Source organism: Coturnix japonica, chromosome 1, assembly GCF_001577835.2.
Source record: "Coturnix japonica isolate 7356 chromosome 1, Coturnix japonica 2.1, whole genome shotgun sequence".
Lineage (NCBI taxonomy): Eukaryota > Metazoa > Chordata > Aves > Galliformes > Phasianidae > Coturnix > Coturnix japonica.
Window position 1 is genome coordinate 110183054 of NC_029516.1, and position 17137 is coordinate 110200190.

Consider the following 17137-nt stretch of genomic DNA (forward strand, 5'->3'; position numbering starts at 1 on the left):
GTATGCATAAGTATATGGTATTCTCCAGAATTTCACTCAAAGCCATTAAAAAATTGTAAATGTATAATAAGGTTTAAATCACTTTACTTATTTTTGAGGCAATGTTTTAAGATCATCCTAACTCCTTTAGCTACTAGCTTTTTAATAGCTCCTGGTATCTGTTATTTCTTCCTGAGCAAGTTATAGACACTATAAAAAGACAATACAATACCAGATTAAATCAATTGTGTAAATACAAGTCACAGGCTGGCAGTCAGCTCATATAAATACTGAACGATCATTAAAAGCTTCATTACAGATAAGGTCAGTTATGCACCGCTACTACGCCTTTATTTTAAAGTTTTTTTCAGTATACTCTTCTTATCTAATAGATATTTTCCTCATCTTGTTTATGAATTTAATTTGTGTGTCAGTGACAAAGATGCCTGAATAAAAATCAAATATTTGCTCATCAGCTTATCAACAACAAATTCTACCAATGTTATGAATATCAGCAAGGAAGAGACTTTCTTTGTCCCCACTGCATTTGACAGTTGCCATTCGGTAGTGCTTCCCCACACACACACCTTTTGTATTTCTTTTCCGTTCTTTCCCTATCAACAAGCTGCTGGTTTTAGCAGTGCTTTTAAGGGCTCCTTTGAAGTCTCACACTTCTGTTATGACAGATAGATTGGGAGCCATTTAAAACCGCTATTTCATTCTCACTATTAAAAATGACCCTGCAGATTTCTTGTGATTCCTTCCTTTTCTCATATTGCTTCCCAGTAGTAATGGGGAATGCAGTGTAATGCACTCCCCAGGCAGCTGGGCCTGTATCTCAGTCTGACACTGGATATAAACCTGACAAGGAACTTCAGCAGTTTTCTAACTTAAAAAAAAAATACCTGTCCCTTTGACTGACAGGTGTTCTGTGCTCATTTCAAATATTTAATGCACTCAGTTTCCCTGTAAATCCCCACTTTAGGAGGAACCTGATGACTACAGTGTTAGAGTGCATATGGCTGGATTTGATGATCTTACTGGTCTTTTCCAACCTTAATGTTTCTATGATTCTATAATCAGCAGCTACCTCATCCAGAGCATGGTGATGGGACTGTAGACAGAAGCCACACACAAAAATGTACTGTGGTCATTAATTTCATCAAAAAGTGCAATGAGTCAGAACTTTTATTATTACAGTGTATAAAAAGGGGAAAAAAAAAACCTCATTGAAAAGCTATAAAGATTTTTAAAACAAGAGTAAGTAGATGGATCTTCCTCAGTAGGAGCAAGATCCTGTGAACTCAAGCTCAAAAGAAAGAGCCTGTCTAGAGATTAAACACTGCCTGGTGGCGGCAAAGAGCTGACAATAACTCCTAAAGGACAAGTAATTCCTAAAGAAAATAAACTTAATGTTCCTGAATTTCCAAGTGATAAAAAAACCACTAGAACATCAAAGCCTAATAATTCCCAGGTATCAGCATAAAGGATTCTACTGTAATTCTCCCATCCTGTGCCAGGTTTAGATGGGATCATTGTGCTGTTATTAACTCGTCTACTCAATAAACAATCTTGAACACATATACTCAAGGAGAAAATGTGCAAGGATGTGGAGGAAACCAGAGTTTGTATTCAGGCTGTCTGTATAATACTCTTCTCAAAAGATCATGCTTGCCTTCCAGGTGCAGTACAACAAGAGTGAGAAAAGACCTGAGCCTATTTAAGCTACAGAGGCAAGACACAGCCTCTCATGCCACACTTTTCTAGATAATATTTGAATAAAATTTCACTGTCTGCTGTTGAAAAATATGCTTAAAAAGAAAAAAAAAAAAAAAAGAAAAGTTGCTAAAGCAACTTGGTCTATCAAGTTCCTGCCTGGAAAAAGCCATGGATTTTATAATGTAAAAAACATCATAAAAGTGCAACTAAATGAAGCATACATGATATAAATACGTATATCTATTGCATATGGAGCATACAGAACCTTTGGAAAAATAAACCTCAATTTCTGTTGGCAGAATAAAAATAAGCAGGTATACAAGGCCTGGGTTCCTGCTTCATTTAAAAGGAAGAACTATTGTTGCCCGTTCTTTGATTTGCTACAGATATCAGAGTGACTTTTATGAGATTTGGCTTTTCCGGCTGTTAGACCTCCACTGGCTCTTGTCAAGGTCATTCCTTTGCTATGGAGACATCACATATCATCCATCCTCCCTTGACAGATGTGGGTCTACGAGGCAGCACTTGAAAGCTTTCCAAAAGATGTCTTGAGCCTTCTTTCCTTTCTAATGTGATGGAGGAAACTCACATAATATTTGTTTCTGCATAGATCTGCTCTGTTTGTATTTCCTCAGTAGTTTCTGCTGACTGCAGAGCTAGGATTTTAATCTGGGAAGAGGAATCTGTGGTATAATGGTAATGTAACCAGTGCTAACTGGAAGTAGCCAATTATAGTATGTGATTTTGGTGTTCTGGATTATAAATCTTGCAGAGAGGTTTGGAAGAGGCCATGCACACCCTCCTAGTACATTCCCAACATGCAAAGTCTTCTTACTTCTGCGCTAAGGAGACGGAAAAAGTCTTCTGCACTGATGAAGGAGAGGGGAAAAGAAGGAAAAAAGGCATAAAAAAGCAAGCTTGACACTTGATGAGTTCGCCACTCATCTTTTCTGGAGCAGGAAAGCAGAGTACTTTTCCCCAGCATTGCCTCTACTTATCTGTGAAGGCTTTGGCTGTATGTATCCCAGTGCTTCACACTGTGCAGGGAAGGCCTCTTGTCTCGAGTTAATCAAGAAAGAACAATTTGCACTCTTGTTGGACAGCTGCTTGTGCCACCGTAAACAGCAAGATGAAGACCAAGTTTCTCAAATCTTGCAGGCTTGCCAGGACTCTGGGATCTAATTGTTCTTCAAGCATACAACAAAGGCACCACTGAAATCATGGTAATGAAGAACTTTCATGTTCCTTTAGTAGTATTACTGGAGACTTATCTACTTCATGCAACATCTTAAACATCTTTAATGCTCAAGCTTGAGCAATGGTTTTCCTCTGCTGATTATTTTCAGAAGTACTGCACTGACTTTTAAAGAAACAGGCAAGAGTATTTTCATGGAAAAATGAATGCTTTATGAAAGGTATAAACTGTAGAATATAATCTTAGGACTGGAAACATCATCAGAGAAATTGTCAGAGTGTGCTGCTGCGGCAGGGGAAAGAGGAAGGGAAGCTTCTCTTATCATGTGATACACTTCTCTTTTCTTATCATATGAATGCATGCAGGGGGAGGCAAAAAGAAGGCAGACCAATGCTTCAGAAGATGTGCTATGGAAAAATAAACAACAGGAAACCACATGAATGTTGGTCCCAGAGACAAGAGCAGGTGCTGCATCATGGCCATGCTCAGAGTCCTTTCATTGGATGCTCATGGATTTACTTGTGGAGGATGACTCAACCTCTCTCTGGCAGCAGGACACTGGAAAAAGCAATTCAATGCCCAGAGATCCTCTGTAGAAGACCAGGGTTCCTCAAACCCTGTGGACTTCTGGCCACTTTCATACAGCTTTTCAGCTCCTCTCATGCTTTGATGTCCATTGGCCTACCTCTATATGCATTTCTAAATTTATATTTGGATTCAAAGATCAAAATAAAATAAGAAATCCACTGTTTTACATTTATACAGGCAATGTATGCCTGTATCTAAATTCAAGATCTAAAACAAATAAATCCATTGTTTTATGTTTTGGTAACCGGTGCTGCAGTTAAGCTCTGGATGGACTTCCCTTTTGTTTCTCAGACAATCCACTCGGAGTTGCCTGGCTTCCTAAAACTTCAGAAGGAGAGAACATACAAGCAGACTGCATATCTGGTTATTTCTAGAAGACACAAACCAAGTAACTACCTTCAGAAACTGACTTTGTGGTGACCTATGTGGGAGAACTTCTGGAATTCTGTCATGCGTCTCCCACATTACAAAAAAACACTATGGAAAAAGCAGCAGGCTTCTGTAAACAGTGGGAACTACTTTTGTCCTGACCTTCTTATTTTGGCTTTCTCATAAAAATAAATAAATGAAAGAACAATTAGATAGATAGATAGATAGATAGATAGATAGATAGATAGAGAGATAGAGAGATAAATAATGAGATAAGGCTAAGACCATCCAGAAAAAGAGATTAAAAAAGGCAAAATGAAGCCAAGATATTAATGTGCTATTTATATGTTCATATAGATGTATGCTTTTTTGTTTTGTTTTGTTTTGTTCTTGTTGTTTTTTGTTTTTTGTTTTAATAAAATGCTCTATTACTCATGAGGTGCAGATTATGGGAAAACCAGGCTGTTTTTTTTTGCTTGGTTGACTGTTTTTACATCTGTTTGCAGTTACTGCTTGGAGCCACATATGCCTGACTAGAACTGTCAAGTAACCATGGCATCCAAATACATTCAGATAATAGGATGTGCACAGCTTTGCAAATAATGATGTCAAGTTGTCAGAGAGGAGAACATAACCCCTAGAACCACAGTATTGCCCTTTCTCAATGCTTTGATATTTGTTTTGCCTCCATGTTGTTATTAAATTCATATGAACTTGGATGATATTTCAATTTGATGAAAACTTAAATTATAAATGAATCCATGCAGCTGGAAAGAAATCAGCTCATATAAGTGTCATGTTTGAGGTACTGAAATAAGGGAATTTGAAGCATCTCTCAAATGAGACAAAATAATTGAGAGATGTTTGGGAGTATTTGTAATACATACTAATATGGAGAGGCTCTCTATGACTCAAGCCTTTCTTCATGCGGTATTTGAACATGATGCTTTCTCCTCAGATTCCATGTAAAAGTTTATAACTCCTTCTATGGAAAGAAAACCCTGTATATGCTCTTCACCCTGTGTACCAGAGTGATTTATTAACCATAAGGTTTTTTCCTTCTGATCTCTAATCCCTCCATCAATCTGATCTACCGAGGATCCACTGTCTGGCTGAATTGCCACTGCCCCACTCTGCATGGCCAAGGCAGACTTCTCGGTTTCTGTGGCAGAAGGGAAAATATCACAATAGTGGACTCATGGTCATGTCCCAGAGCACAGCATTTGTGGCCACTTTCCCTGTTTGGACCTGGGAGGGCCATTGAAGAGGCTGCCCAGGGGAATTGTGGAGTCTCCTTCTCTGGAGATATTCAAGACCCGCCCGGGACACCTACCTGTGCGACGTGGTGTAGGGAACCTGCTTTGGCAGGGGGGCTGGACTCGATGATCTCTGGAGGTCCCTTCCAACCCCTACAGTTCTGTGATTCTGTGATTCTGTGATGCCATCACAGACACCTTCTGCCTTAGGCCATAGTGACACAGGGTCAGCTGAATCTCTTCCCCAACACCTGAGGCCCTCTCACTCATTGAGATACTGTGGTCTTCAAGAGACAGGAAGGTGACAGTGACCTGTCCTGACAAAGTGACAAAGCTCTACAGGGCTGCTCTCTTACTTCAGCAGAGTGACAGGGGGCTGGGTACAGCAACAAGTGGGAGAATAGGGATCATTACTGGAGTGGAAGGAGGTGGAAGAAACTGGGAAAGATGGATAGGTGGATGGATGGATGGATGGATGGATGGATGGATGGATGGATGGATGGATGGATGGGCAAGTTTTCACGTTATGTCAGTCTGACAGTGTTTACGTTTGTTATCCTTCTGGTTCTCAGTTTTTCTCCAACATCTTTCTTATTTTACAAAAAGGAGGGGAAAAAAAAAAAAAAAGAAATAATTTGAAAACCTTACAGGAGAAGGTCTGACTTTCTATTTTTAAAGTGAGTTAATCCTACCACTCATGCCTTTGTCTGATATTGTCTCACACCTGCCAGTTTACAGTATCCTGCCCACAAACATTAGGAAGTGGGCTGAATTTTCCATCCTTTGTTTTGCTATGGGTGGGATAGAAAAGAAACCACCTTTCTTACAGAAGGAGTCCACATACACAAAATAGCACTAATCTGTTAATGAAAGTGAATTATACTATTCCCACCCTGTTAAAATGTCAAAATTAACTGATTGCCAGGCTGTCTTCCACAGGCTACACCTAGCCTTTAGATTTTCCTCTTTGACTCTTTAAGGCCTCTTCTCTTTACCATCTCCATTGGGGGTGCATCACTGCCAGCCTGGTGAGGGATTGTTCTGCTCTGCTCTGTGATGTGTTGTCTCATCTCTGCTCTGTGTGACAGGGACAGGGCCCGAGGGAACGGCATGGAGCTGTGCCAGGGGAGGGGCAGCTGGGGGTCAGGGAAAGGGGCTGCACCACAGGGCGGTGGGCATGGAACGGGATGCACAGGGCTGTGGGCACGGCCCCCAGTGCTGGAGTTCAAGGAGCATCTGGACAGTGCTCTCAGACATAGGGTTTGGTTTTGGGTGTTCCTGTGTGGAGCCAGGGGTTGGAATCTGTGATCCTTGTGGGTCCCTTCCAACGTGGGATATTTTATGACTCTGTGTTTTCTAAAATGAGGTCCCAAGTCTCAAATATTTCACCTGAGCAATGAAACAATACTTCTCCTAAACTCACCCGGAAGGACAAGTTTAGAGAGTTACAGACCTACAGATAACAATGATATTGCTTTCAAGGATCTCTTTTTATGGATGTCAGGTAGAAAACTTACATGAATGTGTACACCGTGAAAGGGGAGGACAAGAAGATGGGCCATTAGTGAAAAGAAATAATTTAAAACAGACTTCTCTCAAGCAGTAATAAGCAGCTTGTGGGTAAGAGGATGCTGTGTTCCCAAAAGCTGAAATTGAACAAAAAAAGGCCCAAGAATCTTCTGGGCCCAAACACCCAGAAGATGCTTTCCAGGAGCAGGTTTGGTGCCAGAGGGAGAAGCACAAGGCCACAGAGCGAAAGTCCCTACAGCCTCTGTGCCTCTGCTGGGTTGAAGGTGGGAGGACACCTCCTGCCCCCAGACCCTATGCCCTTCATGTTCCCATGTCTCACACATGAGAAGCTTATGCCCCCATCTCACCACATGAAACATTTCTTTCAGGAGAGCAGAAACAAAAGGAGGCTTTCCCCTGGAGTCTCCTGCTGAGCTCACAAAAACATAAACAAATAACTGCTAGGAAAGCCAGACTGCATGTCCTCTCCTCATCACCAAGCAGCTTACAGCCCTCAGCTCACCTTTAGAAACTCCAGCACTGGATTTCTGAACTTTCTAATGTTTATTTTTCTTTGACAGCCAAACAAAAGTTGCAGCAGAGCACTCTTTTTCCACACTTGTCACTTTTACTTTCTAAATTACAAATGTCTCTGCAATGAGATGCCTTCACACAGACTCTGTTGTGAGCTGTGATCATTACTTAAAACACTGGTGAAGCTTTCTCACTTGGCACAAGGAGTCTCTTGATGCATGTTGCAAGAGCTCTGTTCATTTGGGGTTTTTAAACACTTCCAGCAAACCAACTCGGTCATTTTTGCCAATGATGCAGGGTACCCCATCTGTGCCAATCTCATTTGTCTAATTTAGATCAATCCAGTTAAATAGTATTACTCACTGTCACACCTGCAAGAGACTTCCCTGGTTCTTCAGCCACGTCAGAGCATTGTGCAGGAGGCCACCCTGTGGCACACCAGGGTTTTCAGCATCACACCGAGAAATAAGCAGGTCTGCATTCATCAGCATCATGGTCATTATTAATTATTAATGGTACTAATTTACAGCCAAGAAACCCCTGATTTGTGCTGGCAGGCCACTCAGTGCTCAGCACTGTAATATTGTGACCCTACATGTAAGCACAGTGCCCATCACTCTCCAGGCTGAAGGGAAGCTGAGAAGCGCTAACACAGGGCTGTCTAACCTCACAGCTTGGCAACTTCACCACTCCTAAAGTCTTCTCTTTTGTGGCAATAAAATGGCTGTAGGCATTAAATACATATAAAGTTTATATATATAACATATACATTACCGATAGAGCATAATCACATCATTTTAATTTCATTTATTAAATCTTTATGCTTTTTTAAATTATTCTTCCCCTGTACAATCAGGTTACAAACAGATCTGTTAGGACAGTTCAGAAGGATTTTCATCATGGAGTTGGACAAATGGCTGCATTTCACTACAGCTGCAATTTAGTTGCCAGAAGCAACGAACCTCTCTCTGCTCCGAACACACACCTGCCTACCGTGAGAGGTTAAATCACTTCCTTCTAATGGCAGCTTTGTATTTTTAGCCTTTGATCACCTTCAGCATTTGAAGACTGTCATAACTAGCAATTACAGTGAAATTTGTGTAAGTCTGAAGCAAGCCTATTTAAAAAAAAAGACTACAGGCAAAACTCTGTCAGGTTTCTGCTGAGCTTCGTGCTCCATACTACCTTCCACCTCTCAAGACGTAGATGTGGCCAGCAGACATGACACCAGTACCATTCACTCCTGCCCTCCTCAGCAGCTTGCAGCGTGCATGCCAGCCCTGGTGACACCTCTTCAGCATCACCCTGGCTGAGAGTCAGGTGAGAAAGGTGTTTATTATTTTTTATTCACGTTTTAGATAGCATTAAATCCTTTGTATTCAGTAAACAGAACTATTTTGAACATGTTTTCTACTTCTTGAAAACTACTGTGATACCACCCTTATCCAGCTTTCTACAGGCCTAAATTCTGGCTAAATACTCACTTATACCAATCAAATATTTTCTCCAATTCAATAACATTTTGATTTCATTGTCCTGCAGCGCTCTATCACAAACTATACTGGGAATTATTAATCAGTTTCTCCCACAGCATCTGGCATTTTGCTGTGTGATATCAGACAAGGCCTGGGTGGAAATCTTATCATAAGTAACACCAGAACATATTGGTAGCTCTGAAGAAAATATGTGGCACAGATTTATGTCTCTAGATAGAGTCTTTTCAACCCATTTTCATGTACCAGAACTTACATTTCCTAAAGGAAAAATAAACCCATTGATAATTTTACTCAGCAAATTTTAACTAAACTTTGATTTATCTTAATATGTTATTATGTAATAAAACAAGCTGAATCATCACATGGTTTTGGTCACCAGTTGATTGAGATTACTTTTTGGTAACAGATGTGTATAGAACAGCATCATTTTGATCTGAACGCCCTGATGTCCCCCTCCCACATCTTTCAGAGCACACTGAGAAAAGCAAGGACAGGAAGGTTTCATTCCTCCAGGCAACTCGGTGCAGTCCATCTTCAAGAGAGAGCATGCACTGCAGGCATATTTCAAGCACCTGTCCTAAAGAGTGTCATGCTATGACTTGAGTAAGCTTTTTGTTTTCTTCTGAGCCCAATCTTCACATCTTTCCCATTCTTGCTTATTCATAAAGCAGTAACCAATGCAAAAGACCAGAGTGCTTTATTAGAAGTCTGACATCCTGTTTTGCAAAAGCATGACTCACACGTAAAAAACTCTATCAAAGAAACAAATCATTTGGTAAACAGATAAGTGGTTCCCTCAGTTTCAGTGATGGGAACACTTCAAAAAAAACCTTCAAAAACTGATTGCCTTCTAGGAGACTGTAACCTGGTCATGAGATTTCTATCTGACAGATAGCATCTAATCCAAATGGAAGATGACTGCATTCTTCCTTTGTTCTTTGCAAGTTCAGATGTGTTCAAAACAGGAGGACCTAAATTACAATGTTGGGCAACTTCTCGTGTAGAAAAGAAAGGTGGCTGACATCCAAACAGCAGAGATGAAATTAGGGATACTGTGTCACAACCACTTGTAAGATGATTTAGCCTGATATGCATAAGTCATTAATTTATCTTCGTCTTGATCTGTAACTGCTTGCAAAAACCAGCTTGACGTCAACCAGCATTATTTCCTAGAGCGACAAGGAGCAAGGGGCTGAGGAGTGAGAATACATTTGCTGAGGAATGGTACGTGATCAGCTAGCAACAGCAAAACGAGATGGCTGCACTTCAGCCTGTTCTTTTGAAACTCACAGCTCTGACAACCCAGAAGATCACACATCACACCACTAACAAGACAGCCTTGCTATAGATCTTGTGTGTTTCTCATGTGATGATGGGTTGGTGTATGAACAGATACAACCTGGATGCTGAGATTTGGAAATTAGGCTTGGAAAATAGAAAAACTTGAATGGGTGAAAATGATCATTCATGTTCTTCATTCCATCTGGCTCAGTGATGTCTTGGGAAGATTTTTGATTACACAGTTTTCCAATTCCACATTTCCACTGTTAAATTATATGCAGAAAAATAGATGTGGCAAGGTCCTCCCTACTGCAGCAGTATGAGCTGTAAGGCAAGCTTCCTTAAGATCTTGCATGCTATCAGAGACACTGACGCACTGCTATGTCAAAGCAATGAGAGTACGTGAAGATGATGTAAATTGCTTCACATTCATGCACTACAGTTAAGAGCTACAGCAGCAGACCATAGAAGAATCCTCTCCCCCTTGCCCTTCTTTCAGAGAAGACCTTATGAAATCCTGTGAATTCTGCTGCTTAAAGGGCCCTCGTCACTGGAATCACTGCTTTGTCTGCGTTATTTCACCCTATCATTTTTTTCTTCATCCACTTATTGTGCAAAATAGATGCTGGAAAATAGTGTATTTATCTGGTGAGGTTGGTAATACATGTATTGATGTCTTAAAACCTCTCCTTACGCAGCTGTAAGAGTGCCTTACATATACAAATGCCTTAATTAGCTGGTTTTATTAGTCCTCTACAATAGCAGAGGTATTGGAAGTGTAGGAGGAATTTCTTTAAAAAGTTTTATGGAACTAAGGTTCCTTTGCAACATTAATGAAGAACTCTTAGACTGTTCCTGAAGATCTGATCTATATTTCTTAAAACATTATTGGAAATACTACATAAGATACAAATGAAATGTTTTACTATTTATTTCATATATAGAGCATGGCAAGCTATGAAAAAACACACAAATGGCACCTGAAATTCAGCCCATGGCATGCCATGTACTGTGGTTTCTCAGCTCTACACACCAGTAACTCACCTTGGTAGAACTGAGAAGCACATGAAAAGACATCACACGTTCTCCAGCACCGGCTCGTTATCCTCTCTGACTCATACAAAGTGACACTTCAGGAGATAAAGTGCTTCTGAGTTGCGAATGTTCTTGTTTTGTCAAAAGAGCAAAGCTCACTTCTCTACTAATTTGTCCCAGCTTTATATTTTGATCTGCAAGTACATTAAAATAAACTAATTAAATGTGCATGGCCCAAAAGTTGGCAAAACTTTGACATTTAAGACACTTCTTTGTTGTTTGTGTTAAGCAGATTCCAGTCATTACAGCTGGAAAGGCTAATTTGATCTTCTTGGACTTCAGTTCTCCCCATGTTTAATGGCAATAGGACCAATGTGTATTTCAAGATTTCTGTTATGATAGATACACAATAAGACAGTGAAGTGCTCAAACAGTAGAAGCACAGCAACAAAGACAAGTGGAACAAACTGAAGAAACAATACAGAATGAGCATGTTTCCCCTTGTCTGTGATTCTCCTGCAAACACGGTTTTCTTGAGTTGTCCAAGCACTAACATGCCATTTCCAATTACTGACTGCTCTAAGGCAGCATTTATGTGACTAATGAACTTCAGATACATATCCAAGCTGAGATGGCTAATGGAAGGTAAATCTCACTGGAAATGGATGGAGTGCAAATGTACCCAGCTGCCACAGAATCACAGTGTCACAGAATTACAGAATTATCAAGGTTGGAAAAGACCTAGAATATCATCCAGTCCAACCATCACCAATACTTCCCAGCTAAATCATATCCCTCAATACAACATCCAAACGTTTCTTGAACACTCCCATGGTCGGTGGGAGTCTGCTCTTTTCCAAAGAGCAGACAAAATCAAGACACAGCTTTTTCCTTGACTACTTCACCTTTTTCTTTTTTGTGTAACACTTCTCAAGGTTTCTAAAAGGTGTACCTACCTAATGTAATGGAGAGAATTACATACACCTCCAGAGATGCTGTTGCAATTTCTCCTTGATTTGGGAGATGGGTAGTGGGTGCCCTGAAGGCTCTCAGACTGCACCAGATCCTCAAGTTCCCCATCCATACACCAGTACACGACAGCAGCACAGGTTGGAAGAAAATTACTTAGCACCTACTCCACACTCAGCCAGGCATTCAGTGTGAAGGACTGTGACAATCACAGTGACTGCCAGAACAGCAGCATCTGGGATTACATACAGACTAGCACAAATGAACATTGCTTTTCTATGGTTTCCCACTGCTTTCCAGGCTAGACTGAGAACCCATGTTTTTACATCATGGCAGCATGTTAACCATCAATCTGTAAGTGTCAGTTGTAAAAGATTAATGAAGCACCTGTGGTGGCTGCCCAGACCTGCTTTTCCTTGCAGGAGTTTCTCAAATATAGCATACTAGAAAACAAAAGTGTAACAAATTCTGTTGATGCTTCCTTTCCACACCATTGTTGTCATCTGTATTTATTTAAACAATGCTTCTTGTTTCTGACAGTTTCCTTGGGGTTTGAATAACAGGTGTTCAGATACAGCTCCAAGCTGTCAAAAATGATACTGGCAATGATTTTAACAGATACAGGGCAGCGGAAATATAAGAAGTTTGCAGTTTTGAAACATTCAGCACCACACAGGGTTTGCTAAACTGCATCACCGTTACCCAAACGGATAATCTTAATTCAGATCTCATCATAATCACAAAATGAGATGGTGGTCGTGATGAGACTGATAGTGGAGACCTGGTTTTCTTGTGTCTGAAGCATCTATTTGCAAATTAAACTAAACTACATTGGATCTGAAACAAAATATATCTAAATTGCTTTTGTTCCCTCCTGGGCCCTAGAGTAAGGCAATACTTGCTCTAGGGAGGCTACTTCCATGGCCATGGAATATACCATGTGCCAGTGCTCCACTTTGCATTCACAGTCACAGTCTCACAGTCTCGTGCGGGTTGGAAGGGACCTTAGAGATCATTGAGTCCAACCCCCGGGATTCGAGCCTCTGTGTAGCAGAGCGGCACTTCTACCACTTGCGCCACAGGGGAATCGAACCCGGGCCTCCGGTGTTGCAAAGTAGCGTTCCTACCACTGCGCCACCAGAGGCGCCAAATTCCTGGCAGTCGAAATGAAATTGATAAGATGGGCAGAACCTTTACCATTTTTCTCCTAATGCAGGAATGCTAGTTTACTGTTTTGGCTATTTCATAGCATACAGGAATATACAGGAACATACATAAGTACTGGAATAACAGGAGTAGGTGTAACAAGTTTTTTTTACTTAGCTATACAGCAGAAAGTACCCATGACACTATCAGTTGCTTCTGGTAAGATCTAACAAAGTCTTTTGCTCCACAATAAAATAAGCTTGCACAGACACGTAATTATTTCAGGAGGAAGGTCTGAACAAGACGAAAGAAAAGATGTACAGCGACATAATGCTTTTGAAAAACATTTCAAGGAACTCACTGCTTTCCTGCTGGTTGAATCAAGTGCTGGCATATCTCACGGACTCATCAAGATGAACAAAATGCATAATTTACCATCCATCTAAGAAGGTATTTTTAGCAAGAGGCAAAATCTACAAAAATGTTTTGTGAAGAAAAACCCAAGTGGTGGTAAAATAATGAATACATTCTACTGTGGACCTAAGGAAATAAAAGATAAATAAAGAGAAGATAAAGGCATTTTTTTTTTCATATTCAAGTTTTCCTAAATTTCCACCAACGCTAGTACAGGGCTAATACACCTGATAGGATGAGAAAACAGGAAAGAGGAAGTATTACTAACAAATCAGAAGACACTGAATTGGCACAAGGAAGAATTACTACTACTGCTACTGCTATTCTTTGGACTGTGCTACGACTGGAGTTTGTTCTTGGATGTATGAGGTCATAGAATCACAGAAGGGCCTGAGTTGAAAGGAACCACAATGATTATCTGGTTTCAACCCTCCTGCTATGTGCAGGGTCATCAACCACCAGACCAGGCTGTCCAGAGCCACATCCAGCCTGGCCTTGAATGCCTCCAGGGATGGGGCATCCACAACCTCCTTGGGCAACCTGTTCCAGTGCATCACCACTTTGAGTGAAAAACTTCCTCCTCATATCTAACCTAAACCTCCTCTGTCTCAGTTTAAAACTATTCTCACTTGTCCTATAACTATCCACCCTTGTAAACAGCCTTTCCCCCTCCTGTTCATATGCTCTGTTCACGTACTAGAATGCCGCAGTGAGGTCTCCCAGGCCTTTCTTCAAGCAAAACAAGCCCAGTTCCCTCAACTTTCCTCACAGGAGAGGTGCTCCAGCCCTCTGATCATCTTAGTGGCCCTCCTCTGCACATTGCCAGTCTCACTAGAAAGGAAGTTCAATAATACTTCCTCTCAGTTCTGAGTAAAATGTCAATTCACGTGACTGCTGAACACTCTATAACTTCAGTATTGTCAGTAGTTCTATCACACTGGAGGCGATGGGCCATTACCATACTGACCTCTCATTCATGTTAAGCACCCGTAGACTAAAAAGAGAATCAAAACCTAAGAAGATGTAGCTATTTTTAAAAGACTAAACATTAAAGACTGTGTATTTCCTCAAATTTATTTTGTAATTGTATTTTTCTGGAACATATTAAAATAGAAAAAAATGCTCATCTGATTCATCGTACAAAGAAAATACCAACATAGTAATAAAATACAGAAAATATTTATGAAAGCACCGAAACATTAAAATATTCATATTGGCAAAGGCTGTAAGAATATATTTCTCACAATTTTACAGTAAAGTGCTATTCAATCCACTCAAATCAAGGAATCAGCATTTTAATAGCATGGTTAGTAGTTATTATCTGAAAGTTATCAATCACTTTGTTACTCTTCTCAACAACACAACAATTCATTCTGCTGGAAGCAAAGCATCTGAATTTTGTGCTGTGAAAATAACTTAAAACATTCAGTGGTTAGCAGTGAACAATGTAACCTGTGAATTCATTCAGAAAAAAAGGAAGTCGAGAAGGAAAATGTACAGAAATCGGATAAATGAAAAATGAAGAAACGCAGACCATGGTAAAATAAGGTATAAATTAAGAAAGGACAGAAGACCAGGCACCAAGCAATTCTGACAATTTGCCTTTAACACAGTAGTTTTTAGCAATCGCTTTGAGCCATTCCTGCTTCTTTAGTTGATCACTTTATTAATGCATTTTCTAACCTGCCCTTTTCTATTCCCTACAAATGATACTATAACTACAACACATCAGAGAGATACCATCACCAAAGAGACAGAAGCAGATTATGACCTTTGCTTTTCCCCAGTAATCTCTTATTATCTACTGAAGCCAATGAACCAAAGCTAAATCTATTTATTACAAAGCTAACTTGTAGCAAAAATTAATTCCAGTAAACAAATTAGACATCATCTACAGTTATAAAATTAATTTTTTGAAAGATACCATCAGTCTCCTTTAAGGTGTTTAGCATTTTAATGTACATATTTACAGCCATGAATACAAAGAATTCTTGTTAGAATAAAGTAATGCTAGCTTCATACACCATTCTTACAATACTTTAAGAGAAATGGTAGAAATAACACTTCCATATTGCCTTCGGCAATACCTAATCTTCCTGGCTTGACTTTTTTTTCATAAATTCATTTGTGATTTAAGCATATTGCACATCTCAGAGTAAGTCCTTACACTATTCGTTAGTCCTTTTAGGAACCATAACTTGGTCATCAAAAGCCAACTATCACACTCCTGCAATTTCACTAAGAGCTGTTTCCAAAAATTAGCCATGAAAATAATACATAGGGAGGGAATGGGAACTGTATGTCAGCATGGCTATTATTTCATTACTATTTTTGGAATCGAGCCATAATTATTTTGCTGGTCAATATGGCTATGTGCACAGTATTTGGAAGAAAACTTTTACAGTATGTTTGCCTTCAGGAAAAGGAAAGAAAATAGAATTTAATTAAAGAAAGTAATAGCCCTGAAGTACCAAAATAATTAATAACAAATATCTTCCTTTATACCAGACTGTACATAGATTATACAAGAAGTCTGCTTGCAGTACATAATTTCTGTAAATTTTCCTGAAAGAACATGTGAAACTTTACAATACATCAAGCAGACTGCTTACACCTTCTGTGAGAGTAATTTTGAATGGAGGAATGAATATGATGGAAATAAATGAAATACTGTATGTAAAGTATTTGAGTAGAGGAAAAAAGCAACTGAAGTTTTAAATTATGTTGTTGTATTTGGTTTTCTTCTTCCAGTTCAGTTGTATTTATTAAGTTGTAGAGTGGAAATAACTCCCAGCTCTATCATCTCCTTCACGCGCTGTTCCAAGCGTCAACCTTCAGTAACTTCCTTTGCTGGCCATTCACTTCACTGTTCAGCAAACTCATCCACAATTGTGGATCCACAAACCTCATATTGGCAGTTCCAGAATCTGAGCGTAGTACAGCAATCATTTCCACTCCAGACAACCATGATAGGCAGCATCTTTAGCGCAAAATGGTTCTTTTTAGCTTCTCTGGCTGTATGCCAGGTAGAAGCAGAAGGCAACAATAGTAACTGATAATGATGATAAAACAACTGACAACTGCTGGAACCAAAGGCAGCGATCAATCTGCTCTTGAAGTCTTTTATTAATTTGCAGTAAATGAGTTAGCTGAAAATAGAAAACATTTCAATAATTTTAAATTACCACCTATGAAAGCACTTGCTAATGTAGAGCTATTTAGCCACAAAACTTTAAGTACATTAAAAGCACAGCTTCTCTTAGTGATACTTTTTCTATCACTACATACTTCAAGAGTCTGTTCCACTAAAGAAGCTTAGAACTTTGCAGGTTATGGATAATTTATATTGCCTGTACTAAGCAGGCGACATCTCCAGAGCAGGAAGCAATAGACTCTGCTGAGTCCTGTTCACATTTGAGATGCATCATAAAACAAGACCAATGAATAAAGTGCACTAGAAGCACATCTTATTGAACTGTTAGCACTCAATAAAGTAAAATAATTCAATTACAGTCAATGATTGAGTTACTTTTGAGCTCTAAGCTTTTCAAGCAGTCTAATTTATGAAGTATCAAGGACATTTAGTACAAAACAAATCTTTTTATCATACTTTATATGCTTGCTCATGATTTAGCACAAAGAAATAC

The 17137-nt window shown here is 39.6% G+C and overlaps 1 protein-coding gene across 1 annotated transcript in view; it reads right to left on the reverse strand.

Moving 5' to 3' along the window:
- Nucleotides 1-14548: 14548 nt before the first annotated feature.
- The window catches only part of MOSPD2 (motile sperm domain containing 2), a 33547-nt gene continuing 30958 nt past the window's right edge, over nucleotides 14549-17137 (reverse strand). The window contains exon 15 of the mRNA XM_015886710.2: nucleotides 14549-16639. Coding sequence (XP_015742196.2) covers nucleotides 16493-16639 — 147 coding nt within the window. The 3' untranslated portion in view covers nucleotides 14549-16492. The remainder of the gene's footprint in view (nucleotides 16640-17137) is intronic.